At 42.8% G+C, this 25,011-nt stretch overlaps 2 protein-coding genes across 9 annotated transcripts in view; both read right to left on the bottom strand.

Moving 5' to 3' along the window:
- Nucleotides 1-1,865: 1,865 nt before the first annotated feature.
- Nucleotides 1,866-11,403, bottom strand: LOC115409959 (protein lin-7 homolog C). Of its 2 annotated transcripts, XM_030082233.1 has the most exons (6): nt 11,203-11,403; nt 9,841-9,959; nt 9,675-9,746; nt 9,339-9,548; nt 6,178-6,377; nt 1,866-6,137 (listed from the first exon to the last, which is right to left on the bottom strand). In XM_030082233.1, the coding sequence occupies exons 1-5, from the start codon at nt 11,237-11,239 to the stop codon at nt 6,210-6,212; spliced, it is 606 nt and encodes a 201-aa protein (XP_029938093.1). In that variant the 5' UTR covers nt 11,240-11,403; the 3' UTR covers nt 1,866-6,137; nt 6,178-6,209. The 2 variants fall into 2 exon arrangements, with proteins under 2 accessions (XP_029938093.1, XP_029938012.1); XM_030082152.1 differs by having other exon boundaries at nt 1,866-6,377.
- A 3,016-nt stretch (nt 11,404-14,419) lies between these two features.
- The window catches only part of LOC115409532 (brain-derived neurotrophic factor), a 29,189-nt gene continuing 18,597 nt past the window's right edge, over nt 14,420-25,011 (bottom strand). For 6 of the 7 annotated variants that reach the window (XM_030120798.1, XM_030121237.1, XM_030120869.1 and 3 more), the window contains one exon: nt 14,420-15,676. In XM_030120798.1, coding sequence (XP_029976658.1) covers nt 14,846-15,676 — 831 coding nt within the window. In that variant the 3' untranslated portion in view covers nt 14,420-14,845. Of the gene's footprint in view, nt 15,677-20,973; nt 21,103-25,011 lie in introns of those variants that run through there. The other variant, XM_030121152.1, reaches the window with a different exon arrangement.

Below are 25,011 nucleotides of genomic sequence, written 5' to 3'. Positions count from 1 at the left end.
TGGATGTGTGGAAAAGCTCAGTTTACATTCAGGAGGGGAAAGGTTTATTGAGGGTGCTACAATCCTGAAACTTCAAGAATTCAGATTTTAAAAAACAAAAAACAAAACAGCAGCATTTATTAGAGGAAATCACCCACATTGAGGACACGAGTTACCAGGGTTTGGGGATGTAAACACCAACACAGGTGCAATAATTACTCCAGCCTGACAGTAATTACTGGAGTGGAGCCGTCGTTAGTGTTATTAGTAACACCTGTGCTTTTCCTGGCTCACAGATCAGGGAGCGGAAGGAGAACAATGGAGGTGACAGACAGAGGTCCAGGCCTTTCTCTGTGAGTTTGCATGTTCTTCTTGTTCATAGGCGTTTCTCTGATTTTATTTTATTTTCCCCCCAAATGCATGATTGCGGACAGTGGGAGGAATCCAGAAAATCCATGACGATGAAACTCAAACCGGGGTTTTTCTCACTGCGAGGTGGAAGAGCGAACCGCTTCACTACGCGATCAGAACATTATGTGACCCTAAAAATACCCAGAGTTGCTCCTCCCTGTTGCAAAGTGCGTGTGTCATTTGAATATTTCCTTTGATGGTTAAAATAGCACAACTGTTTGCGCCGGTTATCGAAAAAGTGCCGCGGTACTTTAATCACAGTTTCCATCCCTCCTGGCTGCCGGTTACTCCGTCCAGACGGTGAGAGACGGAGCGCCGGGCTGGAAAGCAACACTGGTGCCGGACGCCGTCAATGACGTCAAGCAGAGTGTGTGTCAGATTTGTCAGAAAATTATTTGAACAGATGAGTGTGAGAGTTCACCCTCGGGTCACCCCTGACATTTTTTCATTCATCCAACATCAAGTATAGCTTTGTAGTGTGTGTGTGTGTGTGTGTGTATTTGCGTGTGTCAGACATGACTCTTATTTTGAAGAGTGGGGGCTGCGTTAAATAAGAACAGACACGTCGTAAATGTTTGGCACAAAACCTGTATTCAACAGCAAGAGATGCACTTAGAATCATATTTTTTCTACCTTTTTAACTACACAAGTGGTTTATATTACAGGCAAAATGCCTTAAATATGGCAGTGTGAGAGTAGTTTCTCTCCTTGCTATCTGTTTTACTGCTTTTTATGATCCGTGGCTCCCTCCCAGACTCCATGCTGTCTGTTCTGCTAGTGCCAGTCATTAAGTCTAAAGCTGGGAAAGTTGGCAGGCCGGGTAATGACTGGCCATCAGACTGTCAAAAGTCCTAAAAAGTATCTTGCTGGACAGATTAAATGAGTTTATTCACTTCATAGATAACTAGTTTGTTTTTAAAAATTAAACTTTACTCTTTCGTGTGTGCTTTGAAGGAACTTTTGAACAACTGCAACGATAAATAACTGTTTTTTGATGATGTTATCTTCCCTTTGATTATATTAATTGGAAACGTTTTGGGACTGTGGGAGGGAGAGGGTGAGAATATTCAAACTACACAGACGAGCCTCCAATCAGAGTGGAACCGGGGATTTTCCTCACCGTGAGGTGAGGGAGCTCACCACTACTCTACAGCGCAACCTATCACGTCCTTGATGAGGGTCCTGAGCCGCAGGTTTCGAACAGCTACTGTGACGAACTATCAGGAATTCAGATGATCTCAGGCTCTTCACAACTGAAGAGCATAAAGGATTATTATCTATTTTAACCCTGAGGAAGTGAACGGTTTTTATAGATAAACTGATCAGTGATAATATTCATTTATGCGAGATGCTGCTCTTATGTTTGAATTTTGCTCATTTAATATCTTGTGCCGCGGCTAGCAACTTCAGAACATCAAAATTGGGGGAAAAAAAAGTCGTGTTTAAAAGACAGTCAAGAAGACATATGAAAGTCATAAATGTGAGCACAGTTTAATGAGCTTTAAATTTAACTAGTATTATGTTCTACGTCACAACGTTTTACATTCCACATCATGTAACACAGTAAAATTAGATGACAAATCGGAAAACACAAAAATAACACAACACAGTCTCTACAGGCATTAATCTTAAATAAGCACCGACTAAAACGTTTCCAAACATTATCAAAATTCCCACAAATGTTGCAAGTTTGGTCTTGGTCTTAGAAAGAAAAGCAGTCGGTCCGGACCTCGGAAAAGATGCAGCCGATGGAGGAGAGCTTTCCGGGAGGGGCCGAGCCGACACGGCCCTGGTACACAGTGAAAATGGAAGTACCAATCATTCCTCGGTATCGATTTTTAGGAAAAAATCACTTATAAAAATTGAGAAAAATATCAAAAGGAAAAAAAAAACCGTTATAAAAAATACTCTATTGACCATTCCAATATACAGACAAGAAAACGGGTAGAAAGTTGAAGCGTTACGTCACAAAAAAGTTTGCAACCAAGTCAGACGACGGTCGGTGACATTCAGTGGAGAGTGTGACTGTGCAATATCAACACCAGGTCTCGTTATACGCTTTCCTGATTCACTATACAAGTGTGTGTGTGCACGTGTGTGAGTAGTGACAGATCGCCATGTGAGAAGCTAGACAGCTAATGTCAGGTAAAACAATTAAGGGACAAACTTTACAGTTTATTAGGACTTTTATATACATCCTAGCTCCTCTAAAGGTTTCTCGTCGTATTGGTCTATTACTAACCACACGTTCAGGCAAGTCTACCGGGCAACACGTCACTTTAAATCTCTCTATTTAGCATTTTCAAGTGTAGCACAGGAGAGAACAATGCTATTGTGTAGATGGGAGGTTTTCAAAGTGTGGGAGGATGGAGACACACACACACACAGCCTATTTCATCTGCAATAAATTGAATGGTTTATATTTCTACGTTTCCTCTGGTGGTCAGCCTCACACTTTGAAAACCATCTATAGCCGATTTAATTAACTAATGAAGTGTTTGTTCCATTCTTATCAGCTTGCTTTTGACAAAAACAATAAGCATTCATTCACGCTTGCACCTCCATCAGGGCTGCCTTTAAATGCTGAATAGGGAAGCGTAAAACAAACGGTTGACGGCTGTTCTTCCGCGGTATCTCGACAGGGTTTAATTGGATAGCAAGGTTAATATGTAGGTTTTCACTGCGGCTAATTGACGGTGGTCAGTATGAAAAGCATTACAGTAGCAAACTTTGTAAATGTCGGATCGAAATGCTGTGAGTCTCCATTGCAGGCAAAACGCAGTGGTTCCAAAATGTTAACATTACATCAAAATAAGTCATTTATAGGAACATTCTGCAGTCAAATCGAAGCCACTTTGCACCAATGTGGATTATTTTCAAAGTTTCTACACGACCTTGCATAGATAATTGATTTGCATTCACTTTTTGCAGCACTGCTTTGTGGTTGTGTTTTTATGCTTTGTCCCACACACTTCAGCGGTTTTAATGACGGGGAGCACACCCACGAAAGACAATCGGCCAGTGTGCTCAGCGTGTATCATATTTTCTCTTGCAATATTTAAAGCGTCATGTTAAAAAAGAAAAGCATACGATTCAATAAAACGACGGGCTGCAGGTACACCAGACATTCAAGTGAAGACTCTGACAAGTCCATGGATTTTGGAGTGAGAAAAAAGGAACTGGAGGCCATCACTGCAGATCTGATGGCATTTCTGGATTTATACTCCTGACAGCGGTCAGTGAAGTGCTGGAGAGATCTGTTCTTAAATTATAATTCCCTGCTAAAATATGACAAACTTTAATAATTGTTTTTAAATGATCTCTTATCGGTTTGCTGGAGAAACTGGTGTCATTCTGATTCAACCTGTGTTGCAGGTGAAACAACAAATGGAAACCGCTCCTGTGGAGAAACTAAGTAACAAACGCAGCTGCAGAGGAAAACAAACTGTGACCCATTTTCAGAAGCTTTGATTCAAAAAAACAAAAATAAAAAACCCTGACCAGGACTGATGTTTGAATAGGTTTGTCAAGGTAGCAAGTGGACGACCCACCGGATGTCTGCCGGACTTCTACATTTCGTCATTTCATCTTCGTCACTACGCTCCTGTCTCTACGCTGCGAGTGGATCCTGAGACTGGACGGTAATATGGCTTACCAAGCTAAAGCCTACTTTACATTATGCTAAATACATCTACAATCAATAAATATCTAAAAAATAAACTTGTTCTAGATTTTTTTCTGATCAATACATTTGATAATTGAGTCCTCTTCATTTACCCTGCAGACTAGAAGTCTTGTAAAGATCAATGTGGCATCGAGCAGTGAACCTGCAATCACGTGTAATCAATCAAAATGATTGTAGCTGGTATTAACACTGCAGAATAGATTGACAAATATTACTAAATCAAAAAGGTACAAACTCCTAGCTGACTTATTTGGGGATATTAACTTGCGAGTCACAGAGAATGAGTTTTCAGCCAATTGTAAAGTGACAAGAAGAAACTTCCCTTCAACAATAGACAACTTTAAATCCTCAAATTGTGTTTTAAATACTCTTACAAGTGAAACAAAAAGTAAATAAATATTGAATTAAGCTAAAAGTGGCTCTGCAGACACATTATAGGCTTCTCTGTTCATTAACTGAGATAAAAATATCAAAGTTTCTTGATGATAGCTGAACATGCAAACAAGAAAATACTCCCATGTGTCACATGAGGATGTGTAAATCTACATATACAGCACACAGAAGACGACTGAAACCGACCCAGAACAAACCGAGTTTGACAGTAATTACATGCCTGTCATGATTCTTATTTGAAGGCGATGTGTAATCTGCAGATCACATATAAAGTACCATTATCATGTTGACTTTCATGAAGAAAAAACAATTAGAACAGCATGAGTGTTGCATTAAATCTCTTGTAAAAATGTAGAAATTATTGCTGTAAATTATTGAAATGTAGAAAGTATTGTTTTAGTAATAAATATTGTCAGTGTGTCTCGACCAAACACCAATGTTATGCTTGTTAACTGAAAGTAACCGATTAACAGGATGAAATGAAGAATTTCAAGATCCAGCTCTATCAAGAAAATAAAAAATAAAAAGTGAGTAACACAATATTCAAAGCAGATAGAAAATGTAAATGAGCTGACAGCATGAGGTCCTCATTACTGTTGAAACCAGAAACAGAATATGGACATAAAAGGAGTGAAGAAAATTCAAGTTGGCTTCTTTTTTTTTTCTTCTTTTAGAAAATAAAAAGTTAATCTAACGATCAGAGATCAGCTGATAGAATAAACATCTGAATTAAATTCACGTAGAGTTGCACAGTGATGCAAACAATACCTACAAGCAGTTTTTCTGCAAGATCAAAGACACGTTACATAACCGGCTTCTAATTAAGTAACCTGACAAAAGGGGGAGAAAAAAAAAGTGATATTGAGCACATTCCCGACAAAACAGACGAACAGGTTTCGTCTGGTCAGGCTGACGGAGTTTACAGTCAAGGTTTAAATGTCTTAATGAAAGTGGAGGAAAACAAAAACAACCCATCTCTACTGTGGCAGCGAGCTAGTTCACAAGTTGCTGAGACCCCATTACATCACTTACAGTAGCTGCTGGGCTTTTTATAGCACGACATGACGTTGGAGACCTTGGAGGGTAAACCCAGAGAAAGAGGGGGAAAAAAAAACCAAACAAAAGTCTTAAAAACAATCCACCGCTTTTGTTTTGAAGTGACCTTGCAGGAGTTATTTTATCTCTCAAATAAACAAAATCTCTCATTAAATTCCCCAAAGCTTCTCCACTCTGAACATACATGCTGCAATAAACGGCATCTTTCGGCGTTTGCCTTCGATTCTACTTTAAAAATAACGAGTGGTGTAGATGTGTTTGCCCTGAGGCACTCGGTAGTGACCAAACCATTAAAAACACTGCCTGTCCAGTCGTATTGTTTGTATTGTTTATCTCAAAAGTACTCAAAATTGCATTCAAATTGTCAATTGAAAAAAATAATGCACACGGCGTGACACATGCTGATAATCACAATCATCGTAGTGTTCCAAGTGTCCAGTACAGTAACCATGATAAATATTAAAAAAAACAAAAAAATGCTACAGAAATGGGTCAAAGCACAACATGCAGAGTGTGTGAGGAGGAACTCAAAACTAGACTTGTGTATTTTTGTGAGCAGGGAGATAAGAAAAGAGACCAGAACAGATGGCCAGAAGGCTCAAGGAGGAGAGAGTGAGAGAGAGAGAGAGAGAGAGAGAGAGAGAGAGAGAGAGACATGGGAGCTGGGCATCGGCGCCGCCGAATCCTACTGAGGATAGTTGTTCTGTTGCCGGCGCTTCGCCGACCTCATTTTCTCAAAGCGTGACTCCATCTCCTCCAGGACTTTGGGGGTGTACCTTACTACCAGCTTCACCGTGCCCTGAGCTGCTTTGAGGAGCTCCACCGCTTTCTCGTGGTGCTCGCCTTCAACACTCTGAAACACACACAGAAACGCGCCGTGAGGTTCTGGCAGACAAAAAAAACAAAACAAAAAAAAAACTAAAAAAACCCACATTCGTACAGTTTTTATACATCGATCTGCATGGAATTTACTGTACCGCCGGCGAGCGTTAAGCACGGGATCAACGGGATACGTAGTAATCTCTGGAATAAACAATGACCTCAGGGTTTTATAGGTAGCTGGAGCGAACTGGGTTCCAACGTGCGCTTCGGCAACCTGGTTCAACTTACCGTATAACGGGTTGTAATTTAGAATTTTTTTTTATGAGGGAGAGTCAAAAGGATGATTGTTTTTTCCTGGTGCTGGAATTTAAAACCACCCAAGCATAGAAAGCAACAGCCACTGCCGATGAACGTTCATGCGTAGGAGTCTTAAAGACGCCCTGCAGAGTTTTATTTTAGGCCCAAAAATAAATAAATAAATAAATAAAAGTACATTTACATTCACTGGTTTTGACTAAAAACAACTGTGCAAATCTTTACAGCCTAATAAACATGTTGAACGCATTTCTGCAGACATGTTCATCCTCCTGGGAGGCAACAAGTTCAATATGAGAGGTTGCACAATTCTGGTTCAACGTCGGGATGATCATTAAAGCTGGTGTTCGGAGTTTCCGTTCGTTTCCAATGTATGTATCATTTTTTTAACCGAGTTTAAATGTGTTAGTCTGGTTCGATACTATAATATTAAAATAAAGCAATATAAAAATTTATTTATGAGCTCCACCTTCGTCTCATAGACCCCCATGTTATCCGAAAAAGCGCCGGTCAGCTTCAGCCAATAGATTTCGAGCTTCCGCTTTGTCATGCTGTCAATCAACGTGTGCGCGCAGCCAGAGAGCACGCGCGCGCACTCGCCCAGCTAGAGGAGAGTTAGCTACGCAGCAGCCGCCGCGCTTACTTCGGATATATCCACTGTCTGCTGAACATCCACCGTAAACAGCTAAACATGTAGGATGCTGAAGGACTCAGAGGCTCTCATTTTCAACTCTCGGGTAATGCACGTGCACAATTAAATCGGCGTGGCTTGGTCGCTCATGAAAGCAGAGGGAGGGAAGGAACCTCGAGATGTTGGATTAAAAAAAAACTCATTCTGTCAAAACTCCGGGCAAGAGCTTTAAAGGTGACATGTTGTGTTTCAACAATAACATCTATCCGTGAAAACGATGTTGTCGAGGTCTGTGTGATTTGAAATGTGCTCTCTCAGACCACAGTGCTATTTCTGTTGCCCAAAACAGACACCAAGCTTGTCTCCAAGATATCTGTGTAGCTTTATGTAAAGTTATGTGAGTTTTAAAGTCCTTCTCCTGTGAGTGGGGGGAAAAGAAAAAAAAAAAGAAAACATGTTTCTCAATGAGGTTACTCACGTAAATACAGGTCAAATGAAAGGATAACAGAAAAAAACAAACAAACAAAAAAAAAACCTAGCATCGTAACGCTCACTAAGCCTTCTTCACACATTCTGTAACCTCAGGCCCGTATATCTACTCGGTGCGTAGGAATCTAGTGCAGTAGTGCTTCATTAGATGTGACAAATTACATTATTTCATTGACCCAGGAGGTGATACAGGAGAAAAGAAAAATTAAGCTGTAATCTACTTCTAAATGACCTTATGAAAAAAGGTACAATTATTTGGGAAGAGTCAAAACTTATTAACCCACATGGAGATAGATATTATTACTCAGACTTGAAGGTTTTTTTGTCTTTATTTTTTCCCATTTATTTCCCTTCACACACTTTCCCCAAACAGTTCACCTCATGCTGCAAACTTTTTCCACCTGTCTCAAATCTTATTTAAGATCTCTGTACAGATTTGCAGCGATGTTCATATCAGGGAAACGTGACACGGATCGGCCTGCAGTTCTTGAAGTTGTTCGTGATGGATTTAGAAATGTGCTTCGAATCATCGGCATCTCTGCGTCTGGTGTACAGACTTTGCAACAGCTTTTGATGTTATTACTCCACCTGTTGCTGATGCAGACTCCGCGGCCCCCTCGTCTCGCCTGATTGACGAGTCCTGTCGGTCGTTATGATGAAGACATCGCCAAGACCAACAACGGGATCTGGAACGGCTTAGTCAAGCCACGTTTGAGTCAAATCATCTGATGTCTCTCTCTCCACCAGGCACTTAAAGTCGCAGTAAATCAGTTTGATTGTGAAGCTGATCCAAGGCGCTGCACCCTCGGCCTCACGGTGCACTGATGGAAAAGTGACTGCCGGCTTCATGTTCGCCTGCAGCTTCGCTGCTACTGCTTCGTGCTCCACAGCTGCTAACTTCTTACCGATGACCCACAACATGGGAGACCCAAGCCCAGCTCCGGTCAGAGGAAACTGAAACCAGGAGCATTAAACTATGAGAGGTTGTCTGGCTTTGCGGTCACTAATTTGACCTGATTGAATTCTCAACCGATAACAGTTCATGAGCCACCTCAGTTCAGTTTAATTTTCTAGGATGTGGTGAGTTTATGAGGAAAATCACAAGAAGAGTCCTCAAATGTTTTTTTTCTTCTTCAATTACCTGAGAATGATGAAGATAAATTTGCTCACTCGAATTTTGCCACTCTGGGTCTTCAGGTGGTGAACTTCAGGTTAACCAATATTTTCTTTTGGATATTTAGACTTTGAATATTCTAAAACTTTACTATTATGTTTTATTATTTAGCGTTTGTTTTTATTCTCTACTTCTTGTCCTTTACATGCATCTCCCTGTCTTTAGTGTTTCTCTGTAGCTCCCCTCAGTAAGTCCCCGTTTGTTCATTATTGAAATAAAGATTGACTAACGCTTGGATACAATAGAATGAGAATTTCAATAAAATATTTCGCTTCTTCTCTACTGTAAATGTCTGCATATAGGATGAAACTGATGCTCTGTTGAATGTCTACGTGTTGGATGAGTCACAGATGTGACTGTCTTTGATAGAAGACCAAACGTACCACTCCGTTGACAGACAGGAGCTGGTCGCCTCTTTTCAGGCCCCCGTGTCGGTCGGCGATGCCTCCTGGGATGATCCGTGAGATGTAAATCGGGGAGTTTTGCTCCTTCCCGCCCATTATGTTGAAGCCCAGGCCTTCTTCCGTCTTGGGAAGTTCCACCACACGTGGATGCGAGTGTCCCTCACTTGCTGCAAAAGCTGCCACCGTAGCCTAAAAATGAGACGAGTGTTGATGTTAAGTCCCTGTAATATGCAAAATAATAATAATAATAACGATAATAATCATAAAAATAAATAAATAAATAAATAAAAGCTCTGAAACTACTAGTGATTCTACCTTGGCTGTGGCATTGGCCCGGACTTCAGGGCTGCTGTTGATGTCCACAGTTTCATACACATGTTCATAAACCTGAGGACAGGTGAACACAGGGTGATTGTTTCAAACTGCAGTTTCGAGTTACAAGATGAACATGAACTGTAGAAAAACAGCAGCGTTGACTCACTTCTCTGACAGCGTTACAGAATTCACTCTGTAAGACCCTCTGCAGTGCCTGCAGCTTCTGGGGGGGCACCTCCCCTGTCCTCTGAAGCTTATCCAGTAGTTCAATGGCACGGTTGATGTCTGTCAACAACATGAACAAAGCTATCAGGGCACATGAATACCAGTCCTCAGTCTGTACCCATGCAGATATGTGACAGCCCTAATTCATGTCTTAAATGTAATAAATTACACAATATTTATTCAGTTTATAAATACTAATGAGCACTGTATATATATGAGAAAAATCACTCTGACAATATCAAGAGCTCTGGCCAGGAGAGCAAATCTGATCATTTCCTTCACCCTAAGGAGCATAAAACTAACTTCTGCTTAGTGCCAACACTTTATGAACTTAATAGGGTACAGCAGAGGCACGCCTCCCCACTGACTCCAAAAAGTTCAAGCAGGCTCCAAGAAATGAAATGGGGGGAAATGCACTGTATCTAAAAACGCAGATCACACAGAATAACCTATATGTGTGCAATCTGGTCGCTGCTACTGTCTGCCCATTTTCCCAGGGTCCAGAAGTAATAAAGGAGACGAGCTTTTGTATTCTGAAGCTCAGCGTTGTTCTGTCATCTTGTTCAGAGAATAAATAACACGGAGGTTGTGTGAATCTCAGCAACAAACTATGGATCAGGCTCAGCCTGTGGAAAGCAAAGGAAATCAATTATCAATTACTCTACCAAAGCACTTTCACAATATCTCTCCATAAGAAAGGTCGGATGTCATCCCACTGTAATGTTTAACTGTTTAATTGTGGCCGAATCTGATCACACTTACAGACTGTAGGTTGAAGCCATTTATTTGGTTTTTATCTCTAAATGTACTGCAGGGACGTTTCTTTATGTGCAGGTTGCTTGTTCGTTGGCCTAAGTTAACGTGGATGTTATTAAATATTTGATTAGCATTTGATGATTTGATGAGACACCAGCCAAGAATGTAAACTATTCAAAATAAAACGTGTTTCATCTGTAGAGATCACAACGAAGCGACGCGATCAGTAAAGTCTTTTTTTTAAATCATTTGTTCAAACCTGCCGGGTTACTTTGTGAGTGTTGTCATATTAGCCAGTTAGCTAGCAAGCAAAGCACACGAATGTTGCTCTAATAGCGATGACCACTAAAACATAACTCAAACTCTATAGTCGGTGAAACATCTGCCATTCAGTGAAGATCAGCGATACAGTACAATACGATTTAACTCTCGATATTCACTTACAAATAATTCATCGAGTGCAGAGAGCTAATGCTAGCTAACAAGCTAATGTCTCATATCACTACAAATATTCAGAAGCTGCAGCTAGCTAGCTAATTAACTTTACCTCTTTCCAGCCGCACAGGCTCTCCAAGCGATGCCATTTCTTGCAGCAATTGGATATTCGATGGTAGATATTATTGCGTTAAACGGCGAGATATGTAAAACCAAATTTAGTAATCCTGGCTAACGTTACGGGCGCTTAACTGAGACGATAAATCAGATTAGCAAAGTTAGCCGGCTAGGCTAGCTGCCAGTGTCACGACGCGTTCAGGTACACCGTGTAAAACGGACCACCCGAGGATGATGATGAGTTAATGATGAGTTGATGACTCTCGCGATGTTTGCTTTACTTTCGACTGACCTTTTATTTCTGTAATTTTAAAACCTTTCCTAAATTTGTGATGGTATATGTGGATGTATTAGACGTTTTTCTTGATTTCTGGAGGCCCTCAAGCTGAATCTTACATTTATAAGAGGAGCCCCTGAACGTCCCAGAACCGCTCCGCATGCGTCACATTTATTTATTTATTTTTTTATTTTATTCATTATTTTATTCATTATTGCGTTGGACGTCTAAAAACACATTCTTCTTTTGGAAGAAAACTTAAAAATTTCTGAGGAGTAAAATTTGGATTTTACTTTCAAAACTTTACCCGCAACTGTTTTGTTAGTTTGTACTTTCTCTGACTGTGCGTTAAAATGTAATTTTAAATTATTCATTCTTATGCACATGTATGGAAGTAAATGCAAGGAAGCAATCGATTTATATTCCTTTCTTACAAAGTTAGTTCTCATGAACTTTACACTGTCCTTAAATCATCATGTTAAACGTTCAAGATGATTTTATTCTTATGTTTAAAACGTAGAAAGGGATCTACTTTTGGAGACTGGTGTTGTGCCTGCTTGCGGGTCTTCATCCAATAAAAAGTTTGTAGCAATAAAGTAAAGCTCCATCCACTTGACCTTTGTGATAGGATGGGGGACCTGATGTCCGGTGGGAAGGTCACACAGAGCAGCAGCAGAAGAAGCGCCTCGGCAGCGCCCTCGCCTGGTGTGAGGCTGCATCGCGCTGAGAGCAGAGAAATGTGCTGCTGCACTGCTGTCTGTGGCCTCAAACTTGGAGTATGAATCACTTCTGACCACACCCCTGTCGGTGAGGAAACACAGCTTCCCCTGACAGCTGAGCTCAAACACATATTTATGCAATCGTGTGTGTATAAATAAATGGAAAAAAAAATACCTGCAGTGATATAAGCAAGACACACTTTTGAAATGCAGCTTTGTTCTTTTTCTTTAATACAATAGGCTCATTGTTTCTATTTTTTTCTTCCCTTGTTTTCTTTATTTAGTTACAATCCTGGCTCCAAGTTATGGCACATTATATTGTAAGATCTATTCCCATGCATGATTTATGATCAGGGGAGACTATATTGGCTGGCCTTTTCTGTAAACATGGGCTGCTTCAGCCTGGCTCAGAGACAACTGGTGATTTCAGAGTCTCTTTATCCGCTCCTGTAGTGAGCCTGTGATTGGCTGATGGCACTTTTCTATTACTTAACCTTTGTCAAACAAAAATAGCTCCTGGCTCCTATTCATTATAAATGGAGCAGATCAGAATACCTGATCTGAAATGCATCCCAGTCTGTTTGATTCGTTGTCCTCCAAGCTAAAGATGTGCAAGTGCTCGAATTTACTGAAGTATCCTGAAGGTAAACCAATTGTGTTTAGTGTTTAGTTGTTGCTTATTTTCATGTTTGTTCAACTGTGACGGAAAAAACTTGGTGTGTTTTGTTGGAAGTGGAGCCTCGTCCGTTTACTCACAGCGTCTTCATCAGGACCTTCTGGATGAATGGAGAAGAAAGCGGAGCATCTCTTCTTTGTTCGGGAGTGAAAATCTATCTTCATTCAGAAAATGCTGAGCCTGGTTGTCTTTAGAGGACACACTTACCTTCAGGTTGCAGTGGTTACAAAGATGAGCGGCGTGACGCTTCAGAGGGAAGTTTGCATCTGCTTTCAAATGCATGAGTACCTTCTATTTCTGGATGAACGTCCTCTTCTGGGTAAACGTTGAAATGTTTTATGATGCTGAGATTAAAAATGTCGAACACATTTTATTGTTATTCAACTACGACCTTAAACTGTGGCGTCTAGACTTGGCAAACAAGGGTTTTCACCATGTAATGGACTGAGTTATGATCTGCCTGAGGGAATATTGATATAAAGCCTCAGCAGACTCTTAACCCAGATGCCAAAACAGTTACAGAGAATGGCTTTTCCCTCTAATCTGAGTGGCTGTGCAGCTGCATAAAGTCCTCACTCATTGTTCTCCTGTGGCGGACTTACAGTTGGGATTAGCACCACCTCCAAGAGAAAAGTTGGCCGCGGATTCTCAACGTACACAAGTGTGTGAGCGGCTGAATCCATCACCGTCAGACTCGGGAGGCCCCGGTTTTTCTCTTGATGCTAACTTCTTGTAACTGTGAAGCGCCACATGTGCAGCCGGAGTGCATGTCTGGACACCTGTGTGTGTGCGTAAACACCAAAGTGCCAGAGCAACACAGACCTGGGTTTGAATAGTGTGCTTGGTGGTTAGCGGGAAGTGGTTTCTCCCACTTTTTCCCTCTTAAAACTGTTGAGCAACACGGAGAGCGGCGTTCCTCCCACCCACTCCACGGGATTCCAGCACGTCGGCTCGTCTGCTACTCACGACGTGCCTGAAAAACCAGCTCCGCCGGTGTTTAGGAAGCAATTTGTTTGTAACAGTCATCTCGTGCTTTTGATGTTCACAGATGTGGCAGTTTGTGCCGTGCAGATGTGTGCAGATGTGTCTGCCCGACCTCCTCCCTGCCTGCCCGTCTGCACGATAAAGTTTATTGCTGTTGAAATTTTACCGACATTGATTTTGGTTTTTCAGTTGCCTATAGTCATTTTTATTTCTTCAAATATTTCAGTTTAATATTGCAAACAACTTCACAACATACAAAATGAATAATATTAACCCAGAAACATGTCATTATATATATATATATATATATATATATATATATATATATATATATATATATATATATATATATATATATATATAATTTTTTTTAAATATATCTTTTCCTCTGGTGGGGATAAAAAAATAAACAGCAAAGCTTTGACAACAGCACCTTGACATAGTATGTAATTCCAACATTACCTTGAGAAGTTTAGAACAGTAAACAGATAACTTACTCGAGAGAAGATTGTTTTCTGCTGAGAATGTAAACTGAATTTTTTTTTTCTTTTTTGTCGGTCAGCATTGTATCCTTTTTTTTTTGTCAGTGGAGAATTTCTCAATTCACAATTGAAGCAGCATGCAAGCTTTTGAAGATGGAACGGTCCTCTCATTCCTTGCCTCGTTTTCTTTTTCTTTTTTTTTCCCTCCGTTTTCTTGGCAACGTAAACAAGTCACAATGTCTTGAGAAACGTGATATAGTAATTTAAACTGGGCGCAAATGACTGATCAGATTTTTTTTAATTGTTTACAAGGTCATGAATATGTTCAATAAATAGACTGTAGTATCACTTTTACTGTATAAACTTCATCTTTTTTTACATGCAGTCCATAAAATTTTCATTTGACGGAATAATTTACCCTGTTATGTATATATACAAATAGATATTTTCTCTTTATTCTCTTTTTTAAACTCTTCAATAAAATCTATACATTTTATACACTATCTCCCTCTTTTAATGGTCAATGTGCATACACATGAAGTGTCTATCCTTATAAACCGCCAGCCGATCTTCTTTTTGCTATCCATGGTGAGCGCTCGCACGTAGGACTGGGTTGTCCTGCATTGGGAATTATAATGCCGCTTGTCTATTCCTCTGCAGCCCTCCTTCGTGTACCCCGAGGAGCCGCATTTGGTCTCATAAAAGTATTGCTTCAGTTGGCCATTGGGGACGGGGACCTTTTCCATGACGGTAACTGTCTGCCCAGACATGTCTATCGCCGTCTTTTTATCCACAGCCGTCACCCACTGGCTAATACTGTCACACACGCTGAGCTCTCCGCGCCGCGAGGGGTCGGAGTGTCGCCGCACCCTCATGGACATGTTGGCGGCGTCCAGATAGTTTTTGTATTCCTCCAGAAGAAAGAGCAACGGCGGCTCCAAAGGCACTTGGTTGCTGATCATCACCCGCGAGTCGTACAGGTCGACATCCTTGGTCTCCGGGGCGACCACGGACGACGGGCCCCCACCTCCCTGGCTCTTATCGGCCCCCTGTCCCAGCTGCGCCGCCTCGCCATCCACTTCCAGTAGCTCCTCTATCACTTGCTCAAACGTGTCTGTGAGCGAGGGCAGTTCCACGCGCTGGCCCGGCCCGCCGCCACTCTGTGGAGTCCCGTGGCCCCGTGCGGCCGTCGCGGCGGCGCCCAAGTAGCCTTCCGTCCGATGGCCCCGCATGCCCGGGGCATCTCTCAGGGGCGCAGCTCTCATGCAACTGAAGTATGAAATAACCATAGTAAGGAACAGGATGGTCATCACTCTTCTAACCTGGTGGAACTGGAGAGGGAGAGAGAGAGAGAGAAAACATGGGGAAAGGACGGAGAGAGAGAGAGAGGAGACAACACCATTAATCAAAGAGCATTTTCTATAAAGTTAGCTTATCCTTGATCCAAACTGCACCATCTACACCTCTCCTCCACTCTTTGTAGAGCGAGCCAGTAGCTTTGATACAATCGCAGCATGTTTTTATTAAACTGATATTGGCACTGTGTCATCGGTGTTTTCAAATTGTTTGCAAACTGTAATCATTCTGTTCCTATGTGAGGTCTGGCTTCGATTCCTATTTGTTGGCAGCAATGCACAAAAGCTGTGCTGAGCATCAGAGGGGCTGCTTATTACAAAAGATAAGATTACACAAATAGATGTCAAAACATCATTACAAGGCTCGTTATTATTCATGCGCTTTTGTTTTTTTATGTTACTGTTGTGTTAACCTGCACAGTTTGTTCCTGAGTGTGCAGACGTGGAGTATTTTATAATGGCCAAAGCTGTCATTCATCTCTGGCTGCCTGAGTAATTGTCTTATCCCTTTTGAAAGCTCATGCCTCCCCCTTATGACTTTATACTTCACAGAAGACCCACTGCGTCTGGTAGTTACCTGGATTTCTGAACCCGACATTGAAAAATTGAAAGATGGGATACATTTTTCAGCTCCAGGAAAGTCGGAGCGAACAAAAAGAAATGGCAAAATGTGGCCGTGAATTCACGCTGTCGCATTATCTTCTGTAACGTCGTCCACGACATTGCCACGCTAACATGAGTGTCAACACTTTCAGGAGCTTCGTGAAGCTCTGACCGACTGAGTGGGAAACGCTTCGCTTGTGTTTGTTCTGATAAACACCGACGTTAGAGCTATTGTTATTATTATTACCAAAAAAAAAAGAAACAAAACCCTGATCTGGGTTACACAGCAGAGCTTATAGTTATGAATGGGAACCGGGGTTTGTAAAGGGACACTGCTTGAATTTGGTAAATGGAGAGAGGAAGAGAGAGAGAGAGACAGAGAGAGAGAGAGAGAGAGAGGGAGGGAGAGAGAGAGAGAGAAAGCACTGCAGGATGAATTAACAGGATGTCATGAGGAAAGTGTATGACAGAGGGATGTGTCATCCTGCCTGCACAGTATCAGAGCGAAAGAGAAGCCGAGCGCTCGCCAGGGTTAACAAACAGCCGCAATGAGGCACGAGTCGCCGGGACACCGCGCACACATCCTTAATGACCAAAGTTTCGGAGCACATCTGCAAACTCTTACCTCTGAGAAGCTCTAAGATTCACAGCAAATCAATGAGCTGGTGGACATCCAACAGCCTGAGATATGAAGAAGGCAACCATAATGCAAGAAAAAAAAAAAAAAAGAAAAAAAAGAAAAACATGCAAGAAAAACTAGATCTTGCTTTCCACAGGGGCTCATTTAAAAATAGCCTGGCTGAGGCTTTGACTGCACTCCGCATGTCCCAGCCTGACACAGGAAAACACGCCGAGCAAACACACTCCTGCCTCCACTCTGAATGGACACGAGGAGGACCTTTACAGTAGGGAGGAGCAAAACCCCACCTTAAAAGCATTTGTTTCATTCTTAATTGGTATCTGGGGCTGTGGCTGCAATTAACCGACACCGCCGTGACTGCCATAGAGATATCTGCTCTAAAAATAGACGTGCTGGGAGTCTCACAGTCTCTATTCAGAATATCACATCCTTCTTCTTAATGAGCCACTCATTCCCCGAGCTCAGTGACGTCCTCCTCCTGAGTGTGTGAGTGTGTGTGTGAGAGGGAGGGCATGGGGAGGGGCTGGCTTCTATGTGTTTTCACTGAGATGAGGGTATTTTTCCTCTCAGCAACTAAAACAACTATGAGAACAAAGCCAAACATAAAGAGATAATCCTCCATATGTCATGAAAATACTAGTAATAATTTGCTAATAACTGCTCAGAAGCAGGATTCTTATCCCACCACTAGTGTGAAGGTGTTGCTTCCAAGAACACGGTTTCTTTTTTCCTGCGAGGCTTCCCAGCACTGAAAATCACGTAGGTTTACGGGATTCGGGCCAGTCACCGGCTTTATGTGTAGGATGCATTTAGGCTGATATTATTATCAGCATCGTGCCTCAAATGGTTCCACTTCCACATGAGGGAAATGAAGGAAGAGGGCTGATTACTGTTAGGCGTCAAACTTCATGCTGGAAATGGTGCAGACGAAGAGTGCTGCATCTTCCGTAACAGACCACAGGGGTAATATTGCAGTAGCAGGGGGTGGAGAGAGTGCCAGCGTCATTTCGCAGCATAACAACCACAGATGACGTCTCTTCCAGGTCTCCATAGGGGAGAGGATGGAGGGGAGGAGGTTGCTGGGGGTAATGCCACTCAACATTGTGCAATTGCATGCCGTTCCCCGGGTATCCTCACACCGGGAACAACAGATGATTTTATTTCTATCTCTGTGATTTCCTGTTTCCATCAGGACAATCAATATGGCTTATGCTCTCAATCAACATCCTGTTAAAACGCGATAAAGCCAATGAATCATTTAATTGCTATGGGACCGGCGGAGAATCTCTGGCTTATATCTGCTGGAGGCTAAATGTGACAAATGTTTGGTTTGCTGCTGTTTTATACATCTAGCGAAGGAACATTTTATGTGGATTTCGCAGTTAATAAAAGAAGTGGCTCGAGTGTTAACATAATGAGCATGAATAATGAAGCAAGAGAGGAATAAAACGGCTTTTCTTTTGAAGGAGCCTGCAGACTAGCTTTCTGACAATATGTTTGCTTAAAAAAAAAAAAGCGGTTTATTCTCCTTGTGTTGTTTGAAATTCATTGTTTGATGAAATCCTATAAAATAAATCCAACTTTCATGTAATGCACGGTAACATAAGCATAAAACACTAAGTACTGAGCCAATAATATGAGGTCGAGGGAAACAAAACCCGCAATAACTGCTGCTCAAACACGCTTTTTATTCAGGACAACGCACCTAGGGCATGAAACACCCTGAACAATGGGAGCAGGTGAGCCTGTGGACTCTGTCAACTGTTTGGCTTGGACATCTCCAGATGACCACCTGTTCGTCTGCTTTGAGAGCGCGGCTGTATGGCAGGGATATGTAACTTACCCTCGCATTTATTCTGTGTGCCAGGTGGGGATTAAAGTGATAAATGCCTGCTTTGACAGACGCTGAAAAGTTTCTCTAAAGCATGAAAGGACTAGCATGGCTAGTATTATTACACATTCAGCAATGCTCCCCAGCCTCCCTGCACATGTCAACACACTTTATGGCTCCATCTTTTCGTAACAGGCGTGCATGATATCTTATAAGCCATTACAGAGGGAAAGGAGCCGCGAGCGGGAGAAATGAACATGTGCTCAAGACATTTGAATGGAAAAGCGTGACCTATAGCAACATTTGTTCTCTGCCTCTACCACTGCTCCCTTGTGGGCTTCCGTCTTTGTTCAATTCCTCCAGAAGCGTGTGGGCCGGAGCTATTTACCTCGCAACACGTTTTGTCACATTCGACATATAAAGCACACAAAGCCAGAATGTACAAATTGGAACCAAAAAGAGCACCGCGGATAATTTGTAAACGCTCACCCGAAGCCCCCTTGTGCACCACAATGCTACAGTTAACACAGGAATTTGGATTTAATTGAGCCGGTGCTTGTAATGGCAGACACATGTGGAAGCTTGCTTCCTTGAGATCTGTTTTTAATCTGACGCAGCCTCGGAGCACGTTTGGTAATAGATGATCATCACTACGGATTATATTTGTCCTCCAGGCCAGCCCCAGCCACTGCCACAGAAAACCCAGCATTCAAATACCTGCTGAGTGATTTATGTTACCCAAATGAGCTGCTGCCTCCCTCCCTCACTGGGTGTGCAGCAGTGGACAACTGAAGGCAACCGAGAACCACAGAGCTAGAAAACCATGAATGAATCATCCATAAATGTGATAATCTCTTCATTTAGTCAAAAGTGCTCTAAAGGGGGAGCCGAATGCACAGTTTATTTTATCTCATGAATCACCAGCACTGGCACAAACTACTGAAACGACACCAGCGGCGAGCTGCGCAGGAGTTCCCAGCATTGAACACGAGAGGGCGCATGAGACCGTGAAATAGGAAGAGCTCCCTATCCTCTTCCCTTCTGAAGACAGAGAGAGACAGACAGGCAGACAGAAAGACAGACAGACAGGCAGGCAGGCAGGCAGACAGTGTTTTTTCCAGGGCGCACAGACAGTTATGTTGTGCGTAACTACAATCTGCTATGAACTTCACTTGTGCGCCATTGAGTCACGATTCTAACTAAAAAAACCTGGCCCTAATTTTCATTTTTTGGGGAGGGAAACTTCATCATTAAACCATCATCTAGTCACTCGACCCTTTGCGCACGCCGCTATGATTCCACCAATAATTGTTGAACCAGATCCCTTCACGAGTAGCTGTCACAAAAGAGCCAGTTTTCCACCACTCCATAAAGCGGATTTTGGATTAATCCGTGTTTATTCTCAGAAGTTCATCGACACGCGCATGCAAGCCCCAAAGAGTCGACCCAGCGGCGTGTGTTGGCCGCCGGAGCTGGCCGTTTAGGTCTCGGGTTTCCTATAAAGTCTTAATGAGTTCATCAAAGTTTTCCCCCCTCCAAAACAACAGGACCAGAAACTGTCTGCAGTTGTTGTTTTCTTACTTATGGTGGACGGTCTGTGGTTGGATTAGCGAACCTAGACGAACACCCCGAAGTTAAGAGTTTATTGGCGCTGTTTATGCGCGTAAAGTTGTAAAAATGTCCAAACGCGGCTGATTTCATACAGACGCACGCTGGATTGTTTCCACTTTGCTACTCTGGAGGGTGGATAGAAAAAAAAAAGCTGCTAATGACCAGAAAGCTGCTCCAATAATGAAACAACAGCGTTTTCTTTCTCTCTCTCTCTCTCTCTCTTTGGAGATTACATCTGCTGAGCTGGTGCTCTCCACTGGAAACCCAATCAACATAATAACTCCGTTTTTTATTAATGAACGGGAGGATAAGGTTACACATATCCCCTCTCGGCCTGCGCCGATGTCTGTTCGCAGGATAACCGGACTTGATCGAGCTACTTTTAACCCCCTCCCTCCCTTTCCTCTTCATCCTCCACCTTCTCCTCCTCACCCCCCCCCCACCCCCACCAACACACGCGCGCGAGCGCACACACATACACACACAGACACGCCAAGCTGTCTTTTTTTTTGTTTTCAAATCAAAAGCAGCATCAAAGCAAATACGAAAAGTGTTCAAAATAAGTTGTGTGAGAAGGAGCAGACGTACCTTTCACTGCCCAGTCGTAAAACAGACCATTCAACAGGACAGCAGTGTCATCTGGGATGTTTAGGACAACTCCCTGAGTAATTTACTTTAAGCGTTCTTGTTTTTCTTTCTTTCTTTCTTCTTTTTCTCTTTCCTCTCTGTTCTCTCCAACAAAGCTTCGGGATATCTCTTCAGCTTTGGAGCAAATAGATTAAATTATTGATGGTGGAAATTGCATGGCGGAGGTAATGCACTCCCATGGCTGCGCGCCGCGGCTCCTTTGGAGATCGTCTGGAAGTGAAGTTGTCGCATGCTGAACCGCCGCTGCGGGTGAGAGAGAGAGGCAGAGAGAGAGAGAGAGAGCGGGAGAGAGAGAGAGCGAGAGAGGGAGAGAGACCTCTGGAGCTGAAATGAGGAGCCTCTTTGCAACTACAGTAACTTTACTACACAATGACGCTGCAACATGTGACCTGCCGCCGGCTGACTGGTCGCCACCAAACTCCTGTTTAAACAGCCCCGAGGCGGAACTATTAATGCGCGTTCAGTCAGCATTATGTGCTTTTTGTTCGTCCGCACGCCGCGCAGCCTGCATCCATAATGTCTGGCAGTATACAAAGCACAAACGAAGCCTCACCTCTTCCGTATTCCCTTCTCTTTTTTTTCACACGGCTTAAAGAAGTGGCATGTTTTGTTTTTTTTGAAGGGCTTTGCGTAACAGTGCGTCTACACCAAGTCGTGATACACAGCGTGCCATTTCGAGATGGCCTATTTGTGTAAAATTAGACATTCGGAGAATTATAAATAATCATTTCTTGTGCAGGTCTGCAGATAGAGGGGTGAGTCACATTATAAAAAAAAAAAGGCTCAAGTGAAGGAGTCCTAAGTATTTGTCTGCGTTATTCCAGCATTTAATCTATTTTATATTACCCAAGCCTGTTTCCTGCATTATTGATGTGGAACCTGAGGGATGTCACACTCTTTTTGGAATTTGGATGCTGACAGTCAGCGGAGGCTACTAAAAAAAAAACGTGAACTTATTGAGACATCCTGCTTCTTCTCGTCTTAAAGTGAGCCGTCCCCTCGACAGATGGATGACTCCCCTGCAAGTGCTCTGCAGTGTAGTAACCAGCTTTCACAGGTTATTATAATCAAATGTCAGCCAAACAAACCTGTTTAAATTATACACAGAGAGCATCCGCAGACAATAACGCCACTTTGCTCCTTGATACTCTGTTTCCCCTCATCAGGAACAAACTGGGAACAATTCATTCCTTTTATAATGTAGAATTCAAATAAAGATGTCAGTGGAGGCGCAGCCTTTCAAAGGGTGATGAACGCTTGGAAATTCCACCTCTGATGAATACAAGAGTGAGCATAATGGAGAAATAGCAGCTCATTATCCCAGTGACTTGGCCCTGGTCCAGTGCAAAGATTTATTGTGATGTGTTTGCTATATTGCCATCATGATTCTTCCCTGCACGAGCTTATGAGCTGGAAAGCTCTTGTTTGGCATGTAGCAGTATGGGAGTGGATGCTCACACCTGCTTAATGAGTCACTCCCACCTCCAACACACCCAGGGACATGCCAAGATAGATATAGCCCTCCCCGAAGGCTCACAGGAGGTGAGGGCAAACTCTGGATGACAAAGAGTTGCATCAGCAATCACTGAGCGACATGACTCCGAAGAGGATTAAAAAAATGCACACTGCACAAGGGGGCTGTTCCAAACAAAGTAATTCATAAATAAATCACTTGGCATCTCATTAGAAGAGCAAAAAACAACAACATGGTCTCTCTCATTTCTGCAAATACAGCACAAGCGAAGGTGGCGTATCAAGAGAAGTCACTCTGGTCCGCATGTGTCCCAGGCAGCAAAGAGGCTGGATTTCTGAATGAAACAAATACAATTTCTAATAACTGTGGGAAAAAAAAGGGGGGGGGGGGTGAGCTGTGAGGAGTGTTAAAATCCTTTTGAGTCATCCAGTTGAGCATCAAACAGAAGGACAGCAGTGGCCTGTTAAAAGACGACCAGGAGTCATTGTGAAAACTGCTAAACCACTATTTCACTGAGACTGAGGTGTTAGATTTCTAAAGGTTTAAGATTTCGGCGGCAGGAACAATGACTTCAAACCATCCGAGGTGTGGGGATGCGGTCCCATGTCCACGCATGCCATGTAGCAAATTTCTTCAGGTTTCCATTACCACACCACATCCATGGATAAACACATGTAATTTGCAGAAGGATCGCTCTCTCCTCACATTTTCCCCCGCTCACAACATTTTCTCTCTCTCTCTCTTTTTTTTGTGTTGTTTGCTGTTTGTGCAGCAGTAAAAAGAAACAACCACGGGAGCTGACAACACGACACACTTGTATAACCTTTCAAGGCTTCTCTTGCCTAATGCAGCACGATGCTGACAGGTCCGCACTGCCGAAAGCTTCACTTAACAACTGGAATTATGCCTCCTTGTGCAGGAGGAGAACCGTGCAGCGCGGACGAAGTGACATTTTGTGAAATGTCATTTTCACGGGGGATAAAGGAAGGCGACGAGGGTATTTTGATCAAAGCGAAATTGCATTCCTCCTGGAGGAGCGAACGCGTCAGCTGAGAAAACATTTCGTTATGAGGCGGGGGTGACGTCAAAGTGGCGGAGGGACGGGCTCCACAACAGTTGGGAGAAAGTCTAAATTGGTAAACACACGAACCGAGCGCAGGCCTCTTTTAATCAGATGTTGGAGTGAGAAGTTAATGTCATCCCTCCTGTGATGACAATAACCTTTAATGTAATCATCAGGCAGACAGCACACTCGTCCTCTAAGCCTCATATATACACTCCTCCCTCCACACCCTTGTACAGCTGATGCCTTATTCCTATAATGACCGCCTCTGTCTGTCTCGTTTATTCGCTCCAACATGGTTCAATGTGAAATGAAAGAAACCACGCATCACGCCACCGAACCATGTGAAAATGTCAGAATTTAAAGTTTGGAGGCTTCCACGCCAACAGTATCACTCAAGGAGCCGGCTAGCCCACCACCAAAAGCAGCCAAAAGAGATTTTAAATCTCAAAATTAAAGAGAGAATGAGACCGTCTCCATTCATCTCATAACTTTATCCACTGATTCTGGGTTCACATCATCCAGGCAGCACAAACCCGTGTTTTATTGTTTGTGGAAGTTGCTTGAATCCAGTGCTGCATGTTCACATGCTGAGAGGCACACTTGAATGCTTTGCTGGAATGATCGAACATTTCCGCTCACACGCGCGCGCGCACACACACACACACACACACACACACACACACACACACACACACACACACACACACACACACACACACACACACACGCACGCACAGAGAGCATCGTGAATCTTCGTCTCCCGCAATGGTCCGACATGTAAAATATCTTTAGAGTAAGAATAACCACATTCCCGGTGTATTAATAACCGATCGTGGGCTTTATCGATGAAAAACGCCCCTGAATGACGGAATCGCGGATAATTAAAGGTTTGGAGGAAAAAAAAAGAAGAAAGAAAAAAAAAAAGAAACAGGCTCCAGACTTCGCCTCCTGCCAGAACTTGTTTAAACAAGCCTGCTAATTGGACGAAGGTGTCGGTGATGAAGATGATGGTGTGGTGACTAAAGCAATCGCGGCGATGGCGGCGGTGGCGCGCGATGTAGCCTACATTTCCATAATGATTAAGATGATTAATTTTCGCTCTAAATATATCGTGACGTCCGACGAGCCGTGAGCCGAGATTTCCGCCACCTCTCACCCAAAATAATCAATAGCCTGTTTATGATTTACACCCCGGCTCGGACAATGAGGCAAGTTATTGCATTTCATGAATGAAAGCGTTTCGGGGCAGAGTAGCCGGCGCGATCCCGAAACCGGGATGCATCTGGAAGAAAACACCCGGTGTTTCTATAAAAGAAATTTCAGCGTCATTAATTTAAAACCAGATTTCGTCAAATCCCTTTAGCTTCCTGAATTGATCGCAACGGAGAGAAAGAAAGAAAGAAAAAAAAAACCGACACACACAAAGGCCAACATTTAC

This window comes from Salarias fasciatus, chromosome 1 (genome assembly GCF_902148845.1).
Source record: "Salarias fasciatus chromosome 1, fSalaFa1.1, whole genome shotgun sequence".
Lineage (NCBI taxonomy): Eukaryota > Metazoa > Chordata > Actinopteri > Blenniiformes > Blenniidae > Salarias > Salarias fasciatus.
Note: the sequence above shows the minus strand (reverse complement) of the source record. Positions and strands in the feature narration are given on the sequence as shown.

What these genes read in the sequence shown, in the direction of transcription:
- LOC115409959 (XM_030082152.1), bottom strand. Translation starts at nt 11,239, where the DNA reads ATGGCATCGCTTGGAGAGCCTGTGCGGCTGGAAAGAG. An exon ending in TCTGTAACGCTGTCAGAGAA is followed by an intron (nt 9,747 to 9,840) that starts GTGAGTCAACGC and finishes ACCTGTCCTCAG; the next exon opens with GTTTATGAACATGTGTATGA. An exon ending in GGGCCAATGCCACAGCCAAG is followed by an intron (nt 9,549 to 9,674) that starts GTAGAATCACTA and finishes TCTCATTTTTAG; the next exon opens with GCTACGGTGGCAGCTTTTGC.